This window comes from Enhydra lutris, unplaced genomic scaffold (genome assembly GCF_002288905.1).
Source record: "Enhydra lutris kenyoni isolate GAN:26980312 unplaced genomic scaffold, ASM228890v2 scaffoldscaffold32, whole genome shotgun sequence".
Classification (NCBI taxonomy): domain Eukaryota; kingdom Metazoa; phylum Chordata; class Mammalia; order Carnivora; family Mustelidae; genus Enhydra; species Enhydra lutris.
In genome coordinates this window covers 12,045,995-12,067,384 of record NW_019154116.1, presented here as the reverse complement: position 1 = coordinate 12,067,384, position 21,390 = coordinate 12,045,995, and the positions used below count along the sequence as shown (strand labels likewise).

General features: G+C 53.2%; 1 protein-coding gene and 1 long non-coding RNA gene across 2 annotated transcripts in view; one reads left to right on the top strand and one right to left on the bottom strand.

Moving 5' to 3' along the window:
• LOC111153388 (ANKH inorganic pyrophosphate transport regulator) overlaps window positions 1-13,380 on the top strand; it is a 135,583-nt gene extending 122,203 nt beyond the window's left edge. The window contains exons 9-12 of the mRNA XM_022512386.1: window positions 1,137-1,266; window positions 3,834-3,957; window positions 4,570-4,669; window positions 6,364-13,380. Coding sequence (XP_022368094.1) covers window positions 1,137-1,266; window positions 3,834-3,957; window positions 4,570-4,669; window positions 6,364-6,477 — 468 coding nt within the window. The 3' untranslated portion in view covers window positions 6,478-13,380. The remainder of the gene's footprint in view (window positions 1-1,136; window positions 1,267-3,833; window positions 3,958-4,569; window positions 4,670-6,363) is intronic.
• Window positions 8,078-20,911, bottom strand: LOC111153389. The gene is made up of 2 exons (XR_002640998.1): window positions 13,379-20,911; window positions 8,078-11,455 (listed from the first exon to the last, which is right to left on the bottom strand). It is a non-coding gene; the product is annotated as an uncharacterized LOC111153389 (long non-coding RNA).
• Between the last annotated feature and the right edge of the window lie 479 nt (window positions 20,912-21,390).

Below are 21,390 nucleotides of genomic sequence, written 5' to 3'. Positions count from 1 at the left end.
TGCTTTCTCTCTGTTTCCTCCCAATTTTCCCCCCGTTTGAGCCTCTTCGGCTTAGAGACCTGCCGTGAAGCCTGGTGATCCCTGCTTGTCTCCGCACTGTTGGGGGTATCAGAAGCCGACCCGCAGCCATGCACGTGTGGAGGTCGCCGATCCCCTGTGTGGGCCTCGTGGCGGCCAGTCCGGCACGGGAGGGGCTGCTGCCTCACCAGGATCTTCCCGCCTCCAGAATCCTGGGTCTTCTCCCCGGGAGGGATGCAGCTGGTTTCCTGTGTTCCGGGAGCTGATCAGAGGAAAAAGACAGGACCTTTGACGTCATCCTTCCCTTAATTCCCCGTTTCTGGGCAGCAACTGTCCTCCACCGCAGAGATGACATTCCAAGGTCAGGGCCACACTCACCAGCTGTGCAGACGCAACTGTGCCCAAGCTGCTCACTAACTAGACTTTCCACCGGCCTGCTATTGGCCCCGCCCTCACCCCCACTTCCAGAAGGGCCTGTTGCCACATTTCCTGACAGGGTGAGGCGAAGAAGGGCTGGAGACAACTCAGTCCCCACCCCTACCCCCTGCCATTTTGTGGGGGAGGGGTTCTGTGAAATCCGTGCACTCCTTGCCCACCTGCTCTCCAAAGGTGCACATTCTGTGGCTGTTGCCTCTCATTCTCTAAACCAGACCTTGAAAACATTCCAAACCCGTCCTCAGTGTTAGTCTCACTGTTTCCTTTTCCGTTAGGTGCGCTGGTTCAGGGTGGCCCTGCGCGTGCAGATGTAGATGCCAGATGCTTTCGGGTCACTTCCCAGTCTTGGGGGAAAGCCGTAAAAATCCCATGACTCAGCACGCTCACCCTGGGCTCACCGGGCCGCTTAGCGATCTAGTTACACCTTCCGTGAGAGCAGCTGGTCTCCCTCACTAGCCCGCCACCCACCCGCTGCAGGGGTCCCTCCGGGGGTCCCTTTGGGGCACCTGTGCCAAATGGGCGGGGCTAGTGTCGAAGGTAAGAACACGGCCGAAGGGCGGCTGTTGGAGGACTGATGGGCTGGCCCCCCTGCCCTCCTTCCAACTCGAGACACCGGCTTTGATGTGGGTTCACTCATGTACGCTCCTACTAATGACCTCCCTGCCTGTCCTTTCTGCCCCCAGCTCTGTTTCGTGATGTTCTGGACGCCCAACGTTTCTGAGAAAATTCTGATCGACATCATCGGCGTGGACTTCGCCTTTGCAGAGCTCTGCGTCGTTCCCCTGCGCATCTTCTCCTTTTTCCCAGTTCCAGGTAAAGACAGAATGAAAGGAAAATTCCTGTCTCACCGCGTGCCCGATGGGGTCTTCTTTCTTTGGAAATGTTTGCGGTGATGTCCCAAACCGAAACGGTAAAATGTCACAGTGGATCGGAAAGGGGCGAACATGTCATCCAGTGGGCTGCAAGGTCAAGAAACACATCGGACAGACATGATTTGTTCCTTCAAGGACAAGGTCGCAGACATGGTAAAAAGAAAACACACCCAAAGGGACAGCGTGAGTTTAGGGGGCGCCGTGGAACTGTTCCGTGCCCTGGTCATGGAGATGGCTACACAGATCTGTGCGTGTGTTAAAATTCTTAGATCTGTATGCTCCAAAGTCAGTTTTATAATATGCTATTTAAAAAATAACATAAACAAAAAGGCAGAAAGGCTGCTAAAACCTGCAGATATACAGAGACAGAAAAACACTGCTGGACTTAAGGCTCTGGGGGCAGGGCTGAGGCCAGACGGCATATGGCCAGAGAGAAAAATGTCCGTAGTCAAAAATAAGCCAGGCTGAAAATTCCCAAGCTGATTCTGTAGGAGGTGGTTTACTATATGGGGGTGAGGCTGTTCTTTATTAAATGAGAAAAGCAGGCTGCAGAATCGTTGATTAGCATGCTGCTTTTTCTGTAACAATCATACCACGCATGCTTGTCCGTGTGTGTCAAGTTCATGGTAAGTGCTTGGGTGTCCACTTACTGTTCCTGGAAGCAGTTCGCCAAACTGGTACCCGTGATTGCCTCTGGAAAGCAGGACCAGTGGCTGGGGAGTCAGGCCTGGGAGAAAGATCTCTGTATTGCATTCCCTTCCTTTTCAGTTCTGTACCAAGTGCATGTCATTACTTATTCCAAAAACGTATTGCCGAGGGGTGTCTGGCTGGCTCAGACAGAAGAACTTGCCACTCTTGATCTCAAGGTTGTGAGTTCGAGTCCCATGGTGGATGTAGAGATGACTTAAAAATAAAATCTTAAAAAAAAAATTAATGCCCAAATAATCCACTAAATCATTCAGCTGAGAAGGCAGAAGGGACAAAGCCACAGTTAAGAAATGGGCCACAGATAAAATCTTTAAAAAAAAAAAAAAAAAGAAAGAAAGAAAGAAATGGGCTGCAGAGCTAGAGGAGGCCAGGGCCACTGGTGCCATCCCTGCATTGGATCAGAGCCCACCCCTCCCCTGCTCTTGGATACTGAGCCTTTCTGGAGGCTGGTCTCTCAGGTGTCACCTTCCCAGCTGTGGAAGAAACGGAGGTGTGGAAGATCGTGGCCACGGGGTGGTGTCTGGTCTTTGTCAAGGGGACACCGGGCCGGCGAGCCACGCTGTGGAGGGTGACCCCACCTGGAGCAAGGCTGCCCCCTGCTGGCGAAGAAGGCATGTGCTGCTCCTTCCCCGGATTCAGCTGGTTGCGGGGTGGGAGTCCCAGACAAATCCTGCTGGGACTGGACTGGTTTTTAGTCCCCAGACTCCCTTCTGTCTCTGTCACACGGAGGGCGCCAGGCCAGCCATCACACCCCACCTGTCTTTGCAGCCTGCAGGGTTCAGGCCAAGTGGCGGAGCCTTCCAGGGGGTGCCCCACCCTCTGCCTCGCCCAAGCCCAAGTGTGTGTCTGTGCCTCATAAACACAAGGCTTCCACCCCGGGCGGGCAGGGCCCCCCGGAGATGAGGAAGACAAGAGTGTCCTCCTCAAAATGTACCCTGGGCATGCATTTTTACCCCAGGACTCTGCCTGGCTTTGCTACCCTGGGAGGACTAAGCCATAGCTTCCAACAGCCCCTTGCGGTTGCCCATCAGGTCTGAACATCCAGGCACTTCCTCCTGACAGGCGTGTCTGCGCCCAGAGCCCTCGTCCATGCCCCGACCGGGCACCCCGTTCTGCCCCCACACTTCCCAGGATGGACAGGCAGCCTGTAGGGGAATACTGGGCGAGGCCCTTGTGAGTAGTGACAGAGGCGGGGTGGCCATTAGGGAAGGAGAGGAGATGAGCAGGGTGCCAGCGGTCCGGGGTGGCTGGGAAGGAACTAGGGAAGCCCCATCGTTCCCTCTCCCCACTCTAGTCTCCATGTCCCCCCACCCCCAGGAAGACAGACCTTCTGGTCCCACTTCCCTCCTCACCCACAGTCCAACTGGACCTCTGGCAAATTGTGGCTTTTCTCTGTGTTTTCTCTTCTGAGGAGGAGAGATCAGAGCTTGAGGCCAGGCTGGGGCGGGATGGGGGCTGCGGCAGGGGCAGGGTGGGCAGGACTGTCCCAGGGCCAGGCCGGGTCCAGCGGAAGAAGGACGGCAATCACAGTGGAGAAAGGCAGCTGCCGGCAACCCTCTGTCTGGAGGCAAAGGACTGCAGTGAGGTGGGAACCCAGAAGGGACAGGGCTGTCACAGGCCCGGGAGCAGGGGCAGGAGCCCTGGCTGGAAGATGCGGTGGCCAGCCCAGGGCTGCAGCAGCAAGGCCTGGGTCCGCATGCAGCCACCCCACAAGCTCGGGTGGGCTGGTGAGGCACGGGGGAGAGCTTGAGGACTAGGAGAAGCAGGGCATCGCTGACCAGACCTCTACTGTCCCCTCAGTCACTGTGAGGGCGCATCTCACCGGGTGGCTGATGACTCTGAAGAAGACCTTCGTGCTGGCCCCCAGCTCCGTGCTTCGGATCATTGTCCTCATCACCAGCCTCGTAGTCCTGCCCTACCTGGGGTATGTCTCGGGGCGGGGTGGGGGGTATGATGCTGGCGAGGGGAGGGGGAGGGGCCGGGGGCTGAAGGTCCTTCTGCCTCTTCTGACCTTCATGTCCCATCCCCAGGCACACCCAGAATTAGAAATGCAGCGTGGCACCTTTTCTCTGCCCAGGCCGTAGGTGGAGGGTAGATCAGCAACATTCTAGAAGCGTCCTTTCGGGGTCAAGCCCATACACCCTATTCACTGAGCACCTGCTACGGGCGGCAGGCGCGGGAAGGGGAAACACAAAGGAGGAAGGACATCGTGACCCCCACCCTCAGAGCTCCTGTCTCTGTACAGAGACGAGGGCAGGAAGGGCTGTGGGCTCACGAGTGAGGGGGACATGGCCCACGGCCCAGCCAGCAGTGTGGGGCCAAGACCTGGACGGGAAGTGGGGGATAGCTCACCTCGGACCTCCAGGTCCCCTCCCCATGCGGGGGGTGGGGGGGAGCGTGTATCAGGTGCAGCCCTTCCCCGCAGAGCTCAGGGGCAATTGGTTCCTCTCTTGTCTGCACCTTTCCTGGGCTTCCGCTCTACCTGTGCCTTGGCACGGCTTTAACAGATCAATGGCCTTTGTGTTCTCATCCCCAGGGTACACGGAGCCACTCTGGGTGTGGGCTCCCTCCTGGCAGGATTCGTGGGAGAATCCACCATGGTCGCCATAGCCGCGTGCTACGTCTATCGGAAACAGGTGAGCCTGCCCCAGACCCGCACACCTGTGCTGGCGTGGAGCCTCCCCAGGTGCAGGGACCCCTGAGTGGCTCCCTGAGGGCCCATGGCAGGAGGCGGCCACAGTGGGGGGGGGTGAGGGGGGAGCCCACAGTCACGGACACACAGCCCACCTCAGCTGGACCCACGCTGCTCACCAGAACTCAGGGCCCCTCCTGCGTGTGAGGAACCCTCGTGGCCAGAAGTTGCTCAGTCCTAGGTCAGGTTCACTAGCAAGGGGACACCCTAGTGTGCTATTTGTGGGTTATTCCTTACAACCATTATGTGGATTTTTTTCCTGACACCCGCCTTGTCTCAAAAGGCGGCCCAACTGCTCAGGAGAGACGGTGGAGAATGGATACAGTCCTGCATCCTCGTGTTTCCTCAGGAGAACTACAAATTGTAGAAACTAAGTAAAGCTTTGACCATGTGAGAAAATGCTGGAACTATCCATCCTCTAAGTCCTTATAAACTCGGACTTAATTGCGGAGGGACGACTGGTCTAGCAAACGTTGGCTGGTCAGGATGCCCTCCCCGACTCTGCCCCTGCACAACCAGTCCCCTCTTCAACCCCAGATCTCCTGGCCCTTCAGGAAGTCTTCTCAGCTACTCACTGCGCACATGAGCGTGTGCGCGCGCGCGCGCGCGCACACACACACACACACACACACACTACATACTCTGGCACGTAATTCGTTTATCCTGCAGGGCTACCTAGCTGTTTGGGGATATAGTCCTACAGTTATGACTGCTTAGGGAGCAGGAGGGAGAGGATTAGCCAGGGAGTGGCTGGGGGAGGGAAGGGAAGGGGCCAAGGACAGATCTCCGGGGCTCCCCAGGGCGACACCCCAGCCACGGCAGCTGGGTGGCGAGGGCTGAACTTAGCAGAGATTTGGACCCAACCCAGATCAGGTTTTACCTACAAATGAGATGAAACGAAAGAGGCACAGGGCACAGAAGTGATTATAACTGTTGAGCATTTCATTTAAGCTGATGAGAAGGGGAGGAGACAAGAAGGCTCATGGGTTGTAGGGACAGGGGCCTGGAAGGGGAGGGGGGATGGGCAGTGGCAAGAGGTGGAGAACTGTGTCCTTGCAGCTGGCCTGTCAGTGATACAAGGGTGTCGATAATGACAGGGTCTCCAGTGAGCCAAGAATGGCAGGTTGGGTTGGGGGGCGGCGCTGGAGAACCTGATCCCCAAGGAGAAGAGGTCAGGGCACAGAGAGGTATTTACTGCAAGGCAGGCAAAATGGCAGCGCAGTCACCAGGAATTGGGACAGCCAGCCAGCAGAGTGGGAAAGACACATGGACCTGGGGTGGCCTGGAGGGGAGGGGCCCAAGCTCATCCCCAGGGGGCACAGTCTGCATGTGGCTGGATGAGATGGCTGGGCAGGTGCTGCCACCATTGGCGGGGGGTGCAGAGGCAGGTCCCCATCAGCTGCCTGTGCTCTCTGGGCGTGGGGGAGGCAGCCAGGATCCCCCAAAGCGTCTAGCACAGCGCCGGCCCCCCCGAGTAACCAGACAGAAAGGAATATGCCGATCAGATGCAGCCTCGGGGACGTCACCCCAACCAGAAACGGGACCCAGGTCTGCAGCGAGGCAGCCGCTGCCCGCTCGTGGCTCTGCAGTGACACATCCCTGTCCCAGCCCCACACTCATGAGTCTTCTTGGGTTTAGAAAAAGAAGATGGAGAACGAGACAGCCGCCGAGGGGGAGGACTCGGCCATGACAGACATACCACCGGCAGAGGAGGGGACCGACGTGGTGGAAATGCGAGAGGAGAACGACTAAGGAGCGAGCGGGACGCGGGGACAGCAGGGCAGCCGAGGGGGCAGCGCAGCGACATCTCCTCTCCCGTCGTGCTTGCTTTCTTCTGCTGGGGCTTTGGATTTGGGTTTGGGTTTGGGTCAGGGAAGAGGCCTCGCCCTGAAGGTCTGGCGGAGACTCTGCGGCATACCGGGTGCGCCCGCTCGGCTGCGCGGACCCGAACTGCGGTCTCTGCCATCACCTGCTGCACACGAACAGAACAATGAGTTCACGCCCCCGCTTCCCCGGAAATCCCGAAGGCGCAGCTGCCTCTAGAACAGCCTGTCTCCTCCTCCTCCCTCGGACAATCTCCACTCGGAACCAAAGGACTGCGGCTGTGCCAGCGGCGCCCTCGGCCACCCCCGCCCAGGGCCGGCCTGGACCCTGTCCCTCCGCATCTCTCTTCCGAATCCACACGCTACAGCTCGGCTCCCTCTGGCTGGCTTCCCGGGAACACAGCTGTGCGGAGAGACGCGGCCCCGGAGGCCTTCCACCCCGCACGGCCCGCGGCCACCAATGGCCCCCGCCCCCAAGCAGAGCGTCCGCGACGGGCGGCGGCCGGCCTGGCCGTTCACGCTGACCGGTGCCTTTGTGAACGCGCTGCGCGGCCGGACAGACGGCCAGGCCTGCCCTCCCGTGGGAAGGGTCGGGCCGCCAGGGGCGTAGCGGACTGAACGAGAGCATCTCACCGGCATTTTCCTAGGTTTGAGCGAGCTCCCACCTTTCAGGCCCCGCCGTGTACATACATGAGCTAATTTTTTTTAAGTTGTCAGGACAGCGCATCTCCAAATGTCAGCATCCTCAGGCATGACTTTCCCCGAAGGCTTGTTTTTCACTCACCTCTCCTGAAGATGGCGCTAGAGCAAGTGAAACGGAGCGTTCTAACTTCACATTCTTAGTTTTTAAAAAAGTGAACGGAAGCTTTAAGTCCTAATCTAGCATTCTAATGCCAGGTTGCTGTATCGTAACTTTCGAAGTAGATTCATTACCTGGTTCCGCTGCTCTTAGTCATAACCACGCGGGACAGGTAATTTCACGCCACACGATAAAGCAAGACATTTTCTAAGCGATAGCAAAGTCACTATGTGATATTCCCTGAAATGACACATTTGAGATCCATTTAGTGCAGTATATTTTTCTAAGTTTTGGAAAGCGGGTTTTTTCTTTAAAAAATTATGGACACAGTTCACTAAATTCTTGATTTAGTCAAAATTCCTAGACGGAAAGAACCTAAACACAAAAATATTTTAAAGATATAAATATATACTGTATATGTTATGTAATTTATTTTAGGCTATAATACATTTCCTATTTTCGCATTTTCAATAAAATGTCTCTAATACAATACGGTGATTGCTTGTGTGCTCCACAGACCTGCATTTGAAACGTATTGTATCGATGAACATTGTATTTTATTTACAGCAGTTTCACAGAGTCTGTCATTTGTATATAAATGTAAGGCTCAATAAATGAGGAGAGAACTATTTTTCATTATGGGTGGCAGGGGTATAAATAGGTCAGCTGGCATAGACAACAGTGGGAATGGAAATATACACTGGAAGGGGCAAAAAAGAAAAAAAGGAAGAAACAGGCAAGCCTTTCGTGTTTATTGTTTTCAGTGCTGTGTAATCATATTGTTCCTCGTTTAAAAAAAAAAAAAGAATGTAAGGGCATAAAGTCAGCCATGAACATCACAGGGCTGCATTCACATTTCCGGACATCAAGTGACCTTGGGTGTGTCCACCATGGGGACAGATTTTCATGTGCTTCCTCTGAGAGACTTTTCCTCCATATAGATGAGTGCTGGGAATCAAGATGGGTAGCTCTCGGCTGGTTTCAGGGGCAGATCTGAGAAGATGGGGAAAAAAACGTCTAATTGTATCAGCTTTTTAAAAGTACATGACTAGAAAATTAAACAGCAGTATTTTTTAACATGTGTGACTATCTCATGCTTGTGGGGGTAGAGCGTGAAGATCAAACTGAAAAAGCCATCTCTTCCCAAGTCAGGGAAAGCTCAGCTAGAGAGCCTTCATTACACAACTAGAAGGTGTCACTAAACCTCAGAGACACCGTCGGTGATGACGGGCCATAAATATGTGGCCACTGTCTCAGAGAACAGGGGAAGCTACCCCACACCCAGACCATGACGACAGACATCGTGCGGGACGTGTCCAATACCTTCCACCTTGAAGCACGCCGTCCCTCACACAGTTCCTCCACGTGGGCTAACTTCATTCATGGCCTACCACGCACACCTTAGCACACCTTAGCTTCTAAAGCAGGACACGGTGTTGGCACCCTCAGATGGGAAAGGCGGTCGGAAGGGGGAGGGGGGACACGACACTGCTCCATCCCACTTTTCAGAGTAAGGAGGGCCACACCTTTGACTTTGCTGGCCAAAAAAAAAACAAAATTTCCCCAACACAGGTTTCTTTTTTCTTGCCAGTCGCTTAGCGGACAGGTATCATTAGAAGGGCGTGGTGCCTGGGAAAGTCACAGGTCAAGGACTGTGAAAAGACCAAGCGTGACTTTCTCCATGTTGGGTGATCCTTGTAGACAAATATAACCTGAAACGACTGGGGCACAAAGCTGTTTTCAAATGCTGAGAAGTGAATTGGGGCAGTTCAAAGCAGTCTTTCTATACCGAAGGTTTTCCCAGGACAGAGGCCTCCTTGCTTTTATTGAGGGTCTAAGCCAGGTCATTCTACGCATGAAGGCGTCGTGTGCTCTCTTCCACTCAGAGCTTGCCAGCACAGGGCATCAGATGCCCGAGAAGTGAGCGGGAAGAACCAGGCGAGACTCGCTGCAGGGAAGTCATGATAGGGCTGCACCTGTTGGCCTGAGGCTCAGGGGCCTGTTGAGAGGTTTGCCTACTGGCCAGAACCTCTCGCCTGACTGGATTCTTTCATCTGGGCATGGGGGGCCATTGGTTTACAAAACGGGGTGGAAGCCAGGCATGGCCCCTTGCTGCCTGTGTTGGGTCCGCCTTCTCCCAAAGGTCTTCTTGTTCTGCGTTTGTTTCATGGGCTCGGCCTGAGCATGTGGCTTGGCTTTGGAGATGTCCATGAAGGGCTGATACCCTCAGAAAGAATAGCTTTCAGTGTTTAGGATATATCAGGTGGGGCGGAGGAAAGCTTTGGTATGGTAGCAAATACACTTTTTCATTCTTTGCGTCCTACCAATAAATAACTTCGGGAGGTGCAGAGGGCAGGGCCCACGAGGAGGCAAGCCAGGGAGGGGCTCCACCAGAGTCAAGCTCCATCCAGTTGAAAGTTCTCTAAACCCCAAGGCACTTCCCAGCCAGGGTCCAGCTCTACAGTCCTCACGGGCAGCCTTTTCTGGACCTCTCTCGGGTTGGGATAGTCATTACATTTCCCAAGTGTGACCAAAGTTCTTCAAAGATAGCTTCAAGTAACAAGTGAAAAAAACTCAACAGCTCCCTACCATAATTGCTCCCCATTTGGGCTTTTTTCTTATGGGAGGAAAGGGGGGAAGAAGAGAGTAACTTTTTTTTTTTTTATACTCTTAGTGTCTAGAAACAAAACGGTTTGAAGACTTAGTAGTTCTCTTGACCAGTCTCTTTCCTTAATGCAGACTGAAGTGGGAGAGCCCAAGAGGCTGTGTTGCGAGAGAAAAAGTATTCACAGTCTTGTTATTCAATGACATGACCTTGAAAAATATGTTCTTGTATTTAAAAATCTTTCTACTTCCATGAATCTCTAAGCACAACCATGCCCAGGACAGCATGGGCTGTTGTGTTCTAAGGAGCTGTGACTTCTGGCCTCTTATTTTGCAGGTGAGCTGACCCCTAAAAATAGGAATGAAGTTTCCAAACAAAGCGAGGCACAGCCCAGCAAAGGGGGCTTTTTGTGTTCGAAGTCTGGCCCCTCTTGTCGGCGGGAGGGGCTTCGGCAGACACGGCCCCTTGTAGCCTGGAGACCTCTGCGGTCCACGTGCGGCCAGTTCTGTGATACCCGTGGCTCCCCGCGGCCACCCTCCCGCGGCTCTTTCTAAAAAGCATGTGAACCGTAGAAAAGCATGTTTTTGAGCAACGTGTTTGGTAAACATTTGAGAGGCTTCTCCGTGTGGTTATTCTGAGTCTCTATTTCTGTCATTTGAAGGAGCAAAACATCACATGATCCATCAGCTGATCAAACCACACATAAAACAGGACGTAGAAGAAATCCAGAGACAAATGTACCAAAAGGCCCTGTCGCCTGCCCTTGAAAAGACCTTTTAAGGTCTCAAATTTACTGGACTAATGTTCAAAGTGAGATCTTATTATGTAATCCAAATAACCCCAACTCCACTCAGAGGTCAGAAAAGGGGTGTGTGTGTCTTACTGTCTGATCTCGGAAGGGGGAAACAGTGGAGAGGGGACATTCTGAGTTGACTTTCCTCCCACGAGGGGAGGCTGGAGCTGTCAGCAGCTGGGCGAAGCAGACCACAGGGAGGCGGGCCGCTCGGTCACCGCATCATTTTTAAGTCATTCTTGCCAAGTCCCGGTGATGCCCAAATGTTTTTCCCTCTGCTTCATGTACGATCAGCCAGGGTCCCTCAAAGCCTGCGTCAGGTCAGGCACCTGCACAGACAGCGTGGGGGATGTGTTCACGGGGGACCTCGAAGCTGGGTTACAAAACTTCAGTCCCCTCCGCTAACAAGTCTCACCACAGGCCCTGTGTGTCCGCAGAATCGCACAAGAGCCCGAAGTAGAAGTGGTGTCCTTAGGTTAAAGGACACTGGGGACAGACCAGCCCGTCTGGCTTCGTGGAAATCCCTCGGCGCAGGGAGACTGGTTGGCCCCGGAGGATTTAGAGGCAGATGTTCTCCAGCCGTGCACAGGGGGCGAGAAAGGGCTGCCTTTGGCGTTGGGAAACATCACGGCCAGGCCGACTCTGGTTCTCTGAGCACAGGGAACCCGTGGTTTGGATGAACCGGCTACCAAGGGGTAGTTCAGACCAGCCTGGTGGAACGAAGGAGGTATGAGGTGTCCACCCGCGTGAGTCCCCCAGTCCCCGCAGCGTGGACCAGCCGTCACAAAGCAGGTGAGTTGTCACCACACACCCCCACCGCGAGCCGCCCCCACCAGGCTCAGGGCAGCAAACACACAGCTCCCTGGGGCCGGGCTGTAGTCAGTTTGCTGGATGATGTTCCGAGAGCACAAACACCCAGAGCCGGGATGACCAAGGAGCTCGTTACAGCCCTTCCCGAATCTGGACAGAGCTCCCCCATGAAATGATTCTGTGCGACGCGGACCAGCCGGTGCTCACCCATCTAAGGAGAGCTTAAATGGCTGTAGATCTAGAGCCTGACCCTCAGAGCTCTCACACTGTGCCCGCGGCACACTGTCACCTGCGCACCGAGAGGCTGACGCCATTAGCCCTAAGGCTCCTTCCAGGGCCATTGCGCTGTGTACGATCTAGGATTTGGAGCACACGACAGGATGAAAGATAAAATTACCTCCTTCTTCATCTCAGATCTGAACATTAGCAGTGAGGCAGAATGGTTTTTCTTTTTTTAACAAAATGAAGTCTGCGGGAAGTCATTCGACACGTGCTGTGGCTGTCCACTGACCAGTCCACTGTGGTTTCACATCAAAACTGGGGGTTCGTGGAAACCAGTCATGTTAAAACATTTGCACAGCCTTGGGTCAGAAGTGACTGCAGAGGTCAGTATAAAATACATACAGAACTTGAGCAAGTGCTGCGTGTGTATTTAATAGATGGAACTTTCTGCGTGGTTAAACCAATTTCTAGATGCTTTCCTTCTTTGGTTACTGGGGGGTGGAGCTCACACTCATGAGATGTCAAACGGTTTTCACACTCTAATTTTACTCTAAGCTTAGATCTGGCATCCGGCTAAGACTGCTCTTAGTTTCTTGATTTTCTAAACTCTGTCAGTCTATTTATACATCCCAATTACATGGTTTCCTAATTCTAACTGCATTTTCCTTTTCTGTCAAACATACAGGAGGCATTAAAATTTTGCCTTTGCCTTGGTAGCTAAACCCTCTAGCTGCTGGGTTATTTCTCGAAACTCCCTTATTTAAATGTGACCTATTGCTTCAAATTACAGTCTATGTGAAAATGAATTCTGACTTCCCGGCATTGCGGTAATACTGAAAGCACTTCTGTGAGGCTCAGCTTCTCCCCACCGCTTCTTGAATGGGGATACCCAGCTTAGACAGGCATCAGGGAAGTAAGAAGGCCAGAACCTGAAACCCCCTCCTGCCCACATCTAAGAGATTCTTGTTCTTATCGATCATTGTGTGAAAAGCATGACTCTTCTTTAAAATGTGGTGTCTTCACCTCAAAGAGTGACGGCGCTCATCCTTTGAACCTCCCATGAGAGATTACAGAGAGAAAGGGTTCTATCACACACCTGTAATTAAGAGGGTTGGGAGACTCCCACTGCCCAGCCTGAGGCAGCTTCTGCTTTATTCCATGTCTTTGGGTTAAAATCCCAGGTCTCTTGCCTCGACCATGCTTCTCTGTTACCGCCTCTAACACTGCCATGTTTTTTAGTCAAAGAGGTCAATACCTTTCTTGCCATTCATGGCACTTAGGCTGCGGCCTGTCTTCTTGCCTGGCTCAAAATGAATCACATTATCATCCACCCAGAAACCTATTCCATGACACCATCCTGCACCAGCAGCGTCCCACTAACCCCCAGCAGCTCTCCCTCCTGTCACTCTCTCACTTCTGTCCCTCCTCTGCATCCTCTTTAGTGCCACTGGCTTAGCTCAGGGACTCCTGGTCCAGATGCTACAGGAGCCTTCTCCAAGCTCATCTGTCCCCCTGGACTATGATGTAAATGACACCTCCCAGAGTTTTTGCAGTGCACAACCTGCACAACCATTCCCAGCAGCTTGCCCACCTCTCCTCACCTTCACTCTACGTCACACATTGCAGAGGACTTTTACTGTTCATACTTGTCTTCTTCATTTATGATGGCTGAGAGCTTTTAATCCAGAGGCTGTTAAAATAAACCATAAGATGGTTCATGGTTTTGAAACACCTGCCTCTCATCTCTTTGCCTATCTGTAAATTATCCCAAAAGGCCCACACCCACATGTTATACAACAGTAGCAATAGTCCAAAAGGTTTACCCTTGTGATGGGGCAGTTCAGATATATTCACAGATATGATCTACTGGGCTTTTACATTAATATCATGGAGAAAACTATGCCCTCTTCCAAATTAAACTTTTCAACTCATAAAGGCAACACTTGAGTGGGGGGGAAGTTTGGCTTTGCTTAAGTCACCCCATGAGCTCCAGGCCTCTTATCTGGACTACGCAAGCCAATAAATACTGTGCTAATTTCACAGCTCAGTACACAGGTCTTTGCACAAAAAGCGCGCGCACACACACACACACACACACTCACACACACACGAGCTGTGAATCCTCATTGCATCTCGGCTACTGACTAGCTTGGAGTCAGGCAAGTTGCCAGATGCCTCCAGGTCGGCCTTCTCTGCTCCAGAACGAGACCTTGTCCATTCTGAGCTAGCGTGGCGGTAGGATTTGCAGAGCCCGATGGCCAGAGGTGCAGGCCGAGGAGGGGTGCGTGTGCCGGGCCTCAGCCAGTGACTCTGTATGCGCTCGTGCCGGCCTGCTTTTGGCAAAGAACTGCCACCGTGCAGGGACGGCTGATCTCGTCTTCGGTTCAGAGACCTCAGATACCCTTGAGTCCAAAGGCCAAGACAGAAATGAACAAACACGATTCATACCCCACTGTACACCACCCGCCATCTCTTCATCTGATTTCTGTACAAAGCTCGGGTGCCGTGAGGGGCGGCCGCAGCAGTCCATCTCCCCCAGCCCCCGGACACGGTGAGGACACGTGTTCGCAAGTTCGTGAAGCAAAAACCCAGATGTGGTTTCTTCACGGGTCAGGCAGGGCCACGTCCCACCCCAGCCGCTCTGCCTTTCTGCCAGATGCTGCCCTGCTCCGCTCTCAGCCTTCCTCCCCCTACAGCTGTGGTGGCCACAGCTGCAGGATTCTGCTTTCTTTGGAAAAGAAGATAAATGGCCTCCACACCCCAGGCCTGCTGTCACCTAAGTTGGGAATCCAGGTCTGTGTTCTGCCGGGTGACCCAGTCCGGCCTGTCTCTAGTTCCCAATATGCACTGGTGATCCCCAGGGCAGTTTTTCCAGTCCGGACTTGTTCCTGCACTTCAGACCAGTAACCTGCTAACCTCTCCCAGGGGTCCCAGAGGGGCCTAGGCCCTTCAGGGCCTCTCTGCACACTTTCCCACCACCCTGTCCCTACCTCCTCTGGATTTCCGTCTAGATGAGTCATTATCACCCACCCAGAAGCCTCCTCCATGCCCCACCCCTCCCTCAATCAAGTCACAAGTTCTCTCTCCTAGTAGCTGTCGCTTCTGTCCCTCCTCTGCATCCTTAGTCCTTCTGCCTTAGCTCAGATGCTCCTGGTCACCGTGGAGCTTTCAGGCCCATGTATCTCCCTGGGCTATGAACCGAATGAGACCTCCTGGAGTTTTGCAGTACGCAACCTACCCAACCATTCCCAGCAGGCTGACCACCTCCCCTCCACTAACCTCCTTGCTTTTCCAAGCTGGCCAGGCATTCCTCTCACTCTAGGCATTGGGTTGCTGTAACGAGGACCTCACACTTCACATGATAGACACTAGACTGAGCTTGGGCTCCATGTCGTAAACAGGGCCCAACCAGAAAGGAGGATGCTAACACCCAGTGAGAAGCAGCATCACAAGGGGAGGGGGGGAGGGGGACTCCTGCAGGAGCCCAGCCTCCTGTCCAGATGTCTTCGCGCCAGGCCCATTCCACACCGTTCCCTCTTTCATCCACACCCACTGCGGGCATGAAAGAACAAAGAGTACATACTTGAAAAGATCATTTGTAGAGATGGTTTCTTTGCAGAGTTATACTGAGCCCTTCTCCTCCTTGGGGATATGTGCACATATGTGAGTTGGGGTGGGGCGGGGGCAGAGGGGAGCTCGACACCTTAAGCCTAGGGAACAGGGCTTAGAAGAAGGAAGCTGGAGGGATGGCTGGATTCCTAGGAGCTGCGGAGGACGAGCTGTGGGTAGGAGAGAGGATTAGCCACATCAAGGGAAGTTCTCACGCAAGGCTGAGCTGGAAGCCGGAGGAGGGGCAGAGGGGTCTGCTCCTGCTCCAACGCTGGAGGGCCGGTTGGGGCATTCAGTGACTACTTGTGGCTTTGACTCTTAGACGAGATGGGGTATCCCAACTTCTGAACAGGAATCACATTGGGCAATGTAAAATGACCATAAGCTTTTTGAGATTTTAGAGAAAGACAACACAAGAGCAAGCTGGAGTCGGGGGTGGGGGGTGGAGAGCAGAGGGAGAGGGAGAGAATCTCAAGCAGACTGCACTGGGCACGGAGCCGGACACGGGGATTGATCTCAGGACCCCGAGATCCCGACCTGAGCTGAAATCAAGAGTCAGATGCTAAACCAACTGCGCCTGCGCCCCCCGGTGCTCCTGTAAGCTTTATTATCCAGGGGTGCCCGGGAGAGTCATGGATGCCCACAGCTGAGTTTTCATCCAGGGGCAGGGGCAGCTCTCCTACTGATTACTCTTAAACAGTGGAAGACAAAACTGCTTTGTGATTCCGTCCTGCCATTCAGATGCACATGAGCTGTGTGAAAATTGGGGACAGTTGGGAGAGGGCCTGGGGAAGGACAGGGAGGGAGGACTGGGCCCTCAGCTCATCCTTGCATCTGGAGTTTGGAACTGGGCAGGCACTCTTTGCAAAAAAAGAAGGCATTTGCACCTTCCTCCCTGGCATATACTAACCCCAGGACACTTGCACAGCAGTTCCCTTTCTGAGAGGGCCTCCCCTCCAACCCCACTTCTGGTTGATGAACGTCAAGCCCTCCACGAACTAAGATGACCTAAGCCAGCTAGCTGTCAGTTGTGATCAAAAGAGCTCAACATGGACGTGTGATCACCCGTTAGCCTTCCCTTCTTGATGTTTCCTCCCTTAAATCTTTTTGTGAAACACAGAGACAAAAACCAAAGGTACCCTCACAGATGACAGTTTAGTTAGAAAGTATAGCAGATGGGCAAAGGACATGAGCTCCCAGAAAATGACCCATGGATGGCTTCTACAAACAAAAGCAGGTTCAGTCTCACTCGGTACAGGAACACAAACCGGATGTCCAACTACCAACTCAGCAAAGATCAAAAACTACAATAGAGCTCAGCGTGGGCAGGGGCCTAAGGAAATCGGTGCCCGAGTCCCCAGTGGACATGTCCACCGAAGGCACCTCTTCAGCGGATACTTCTCCAAGATGCTTCAAGCGCACCCTCAACGAGGGCGATTATGGTCGTGGGTGAACATGGACAGGCAAAGCAGGAAAGAAATCCAAACGACCGATAAATATCTAGGAAATACCATTACCATTACCAGAATCAAAAGCCAATTAAAACTAGTTGTCTCTCTCTCTTTCCACTTTTTTCCTTGCTGAATGGTCAAAGTTAAAAATGAAATCCTACCTAGTATCACTGGGGAAACAAGAAAGCAGGCCCTCCAGCACCTCCTGGTGAGCCTGAAAATTCTTACAACTTTTTTGGAGGGTAGTTTGTAAATACATTTCACGAGCTTTATACGTGTTGAATCTAGAAGTGCCTAAAAAGGTTCATGAATGAGAATGCTTATTTATAGCACTAGTTATGATTATGAAAACTGGACCTATTCAGGGGCGTTAAGTGTATGCTTTTAAAAGATATTTTTAAAACCTTAATAGCATAGCATGTTCCTCATGGCCTGACACGATCAGTATGTGATATTCAGGTACATAAGCCAACAATTACTGTGGGGTTGGCCTTCTGTGTTCTGTGTTCTCGCTGAGATCTCCCCAGTGAACAGCACAGCATGTCACAACCTGAGCCCATCTCACCTGCCCTAAACTACGTTCTAGTACTACTTGATCTGGGGAGACAGCAGGAACCGTGTGAAAGCCACTGTCCTAAGCTACAATAAATACGCTGCATTGTAACTCGAAACTTCTCAGCCACCCTGCCACAGCAGAGGGCTGGGCTGCCAGGTGGGGGAAAGGCAAAAAAATCCTCACTCACTCTGGGAAGCTGGGAAGCCTGGGTCACTCTGGGCTTTTCCACCCCAAAAGCCAAAATCTGTTCTGCCTCTTCTGGGCCAGAAGTCTAGAATGAACCCTCCAGATCCAGAAAGTCAGAAGGGGATTACCAGGCCACCCACTCTGTGCCCAGACAAGAGGCAGGGGTCGGAGAAGTGGGAAGGGGAGACCAATAATTCAGAGGCCCAGAAGGTCTCCAGCAAGACAGAGAAGTGAAAATGGACTGTTGAAATGCACACCCATCCTAACTACAGAGGACACGGGTGGGATTTTCTCCTTTGACGGGGTGAACATCTTCTGAGGCCTCCTAGGGCCCAGAGCCTACGTCCCTGCTTTTCTCTACGCTTGCAGGACAGTGGGAGGCCATGGAGAAGTGCCAGAAACACAGCCCTGAGAACTGAGAACACCGTGATTCAGGCAAGTGGAGGCAAAGTGTATTTAGAGCAGATGTCTTGTCGATCAGCCCGCCGAATGGTGTGGCGGAGGAGGAACGCGGTCTGCTGCCGCTGTGATCCCAGGAAGGTCTCCGGCTTCCCACTTGCCACCCGGGGCTGCTTGCTGACGGGCGCGCACCCAACAAGCGTTCTTCAGCGGCGCGGCACCATCCCGCAAACGGACTCCCGGACTCGGTTCTCAGACTCACAGGAAGGCAGGTCTCTGCTGACTCAAACTCCATTCTCTGACCCCAAGGACTACCTCTGGGAGCCCGGTCCTCCCCACCTTCCGATCATTCCCGTCCTTCAGGGCAGTCTAACTCACACGCAGCGCGGACAGCGTCATTCCCACTCCGCCGCTCCTAGGTGCACGCCCGTCGGTGAACACCCAGAATGTCACAGGCCCCGCAGGCCTCTCCCGGGCAGGCACCCGAGGCTGGGTCAGGACTGCGGCTGCGGCCTGGCTCTGCAGGGCCCCGGGCCCTTGCCCGGGGGCTCGGTCAGTGCGCGCGCCTCACCCCACCAACGGCAGCCGAGAGGACTGGCACTGCACCCACACCCGCGGCAGGAACGAAGCGCCGGGGTGCCCCACAGCACTTACTGATGCATCTGCCACCGTCAAGTCCTGGGGCAGCACAGGCCCGTCCGGGGCTGGGGACAGAAAGTCACAGTACTGGGCCCGAGTCCCCCAGAGTCCTCAAAGGCAACAGAGCAACACAGCAACACAGCCAGGCTTCTGATCTTTTATTTTCTACGTTTATTTTTCGTTATTTATGTGTACATCCCTCGGTGGCTGGGTTTACTAAAAGGGATCCACAGTGAAGCCCTGAGTCATGAAGTCACAGAGGGAACCCCACCCCGGCCCCCAGGCAGGCACCCCCACAACCACAGTGGGGAGCTCGGCCCACACGGACAGGAGCCTCAGGAGCGCGTTTCTCTGAGCACAGGTACTCGACAAATCTGACATTTTACAGTGTAAACAGACTTTGCTAAACGGGCCCAGAGGAGCAGGGCCAGGCTCACCGGGGTGAGCTCCCTGCCATGCCCCCACCCTCCCAGCGCAGGCCCCCCGGGGAAGGAAGACGCGTTGCCAAAGGCAGCAGTTGGCCGTTATCCTCTCCAAATTCACAACAGAAGCTGCTACGATGCAGGTAACTATAGCAAAACATTCTCTAAAAACAACGGAAATGAGGGGAGCTCACTGGATACATTCATTTTGGCTTTGTGCCCACGTGGGGATACTGAGAAGCAAGCGCAGGTCCCGTGGGCTGCGGTGGCCCCCGGAAAGGGTACCGTGTGTTAGCACCATTTACGGGCACACGATCAAGGCGTTTCTTATTATAGAAAAGCTCTTACAAGCTAAGTACAAAAAAATGATTTTGAGGTTCAAAATTAAGCTCAAGCATCCCTGGTTACTAGGAGAATGACGGCTAAGACCACAGGTATTTCAAGGCCTGTATCCTCTTCCTTCTATTAACCACGTTCTGACGACTTCGCTCCTGACCCAGGCTTAGACCCAAGAAATCAATGTGACTGACAAACTCCAGCGGGGGTTCTCCTCCACGAATAGCCCTGGCTAGTCCTGAGCGTTCAAAGTACTTAAATACATAGGAGGCCAGAAGGCCTGGGAACCAGAGGCGTGATATGATCAAATGGTTTGCGGATATGGAACTTCAATGCAATGAACCCATCTATAGTTCAGACCGAATTAACCCGTTCCCCTAGTAAGTACTTCAACTGACCATGGAAAGAGACAAGCCAGTAAGTCCCCTCAGGCCTCCGGAGAGCTGCTGGGCCCAGCAAGACCTGGTGCAGACGTGCTGACATGCACCGGCCCCACGTGGGCAGGGCCCTCACCTTACCCTACTGCACCCCTCCCCTGCCAGCGGCCCCCACCCCCACACCCTCCCCAACAGCCCGCCGGACCAGTTTGGTCTTGTGCTTTTCCAGGCGTCAAGTTATAAACTGAATGACAAAGGCTTTAATCGTCAGCTGCCCTGTCTATTCTCCGCACAGCTTGGCACTGGCTCCCTGGTATCTCGACCTCCTCAGAAGAGATCACTGGGGTTTTCCAGAAGAGTTAAGCATTAAACATTGCACATCTGTGAAACAGGGAACTTCATATGTTTTAGGAAAAGTGATTTGCAGAATCCATACACAGAAGTCGTTCTACTCACACAGATTTTCATCCACGTGTAACACGGGCCAAGAGGTCTGACAGGCATTTGCTGTTTCGCTTTTGCATTTCAAGTAGGCTCCCCAGCGGGCATGGAGCCCAGTGTGGGCAACGACCTGAGCCTAGACCGGGAGTCTGGCATTTAGTCAACTGAGCCGCCCAGGTGCCCCTGTTGTTTTAAGTGACATTTTTATTCTAAAATCAGTTCCTCCTTCGATTCACTTCTTACAGTTCCTTTCGCCATTTCTGCAAGGGACTTGACTCTGCCCTGCCTTTTCCTGAACAATCTGGGGTTCTGTGCCTTTTTCACACACTTCCCAGATGCACCTCACACACACTGAGAACCTCCTTTTCATTGTGCTTTAAGTAGGCACAGGCTTTTTTTAAAAAGACATTTATTTCTATGTAAGCCTAGAAAGAGGATTCCCTGGAGGTTTAGACTTCTGAAAATACTTCTGGGTTTTCAAGGGGGAGTACCTGCAAAGTACTGCTTAATAAAGACAGAAAATGAAATATTCGAAATGTTATTTTAACATCAGAAAGAGGAGGCAGCGGACAGTCTTTTGGAGGCTAAAGCATCCACAGTGACAGCAGGAGGGCCAAGAGTAGCAAAGGCAGGAGAAGCAGACCACCGACAGGGAGTGACACAGCACCTTGGTGGGAGGGGCAGGGCAGGAGGGAAAACAGCCTCCAAAAAGGGCGGGGGGGGGGGGAGGACATAAAAACCCACAAAGGATGTTTCTTCTGACAGAGGTGTTAAGACTCATGTGGCCTGAGACTTTTACCTGCTAAGCCCTACAACTGGAAGGAACAGAGTAATGAAAGGATACCAAGACAATGCCTGAGAACTTGCATCAGATCTCACTTAACTCAGTGCCCAACACAAAATACAAATGAAGCACACTCAATCCCACTTGGTGCGTCTAAAACATTTTCTGATATGCTGTATTCTAAGAAGAGGAAACTCAAACACTTCAGGTCAAACCCCGCCTAGGTCTGGAGCACAAGGGCAAACCCACACCTTGGCCTCTTGTCCTCCACAGCGGTCATCGCTGTTCCACCTGCGGGAGTGACATCAGTGCGAGCCGTGAGTGCGCCGTGTGTGCGCCATGTGTGCGCCGTGTGTGCCCAAGCTAAGCTCCTCCTCCTAAGAGGGGAGGAGCCGGAAGAGGTCCTGAAGAAG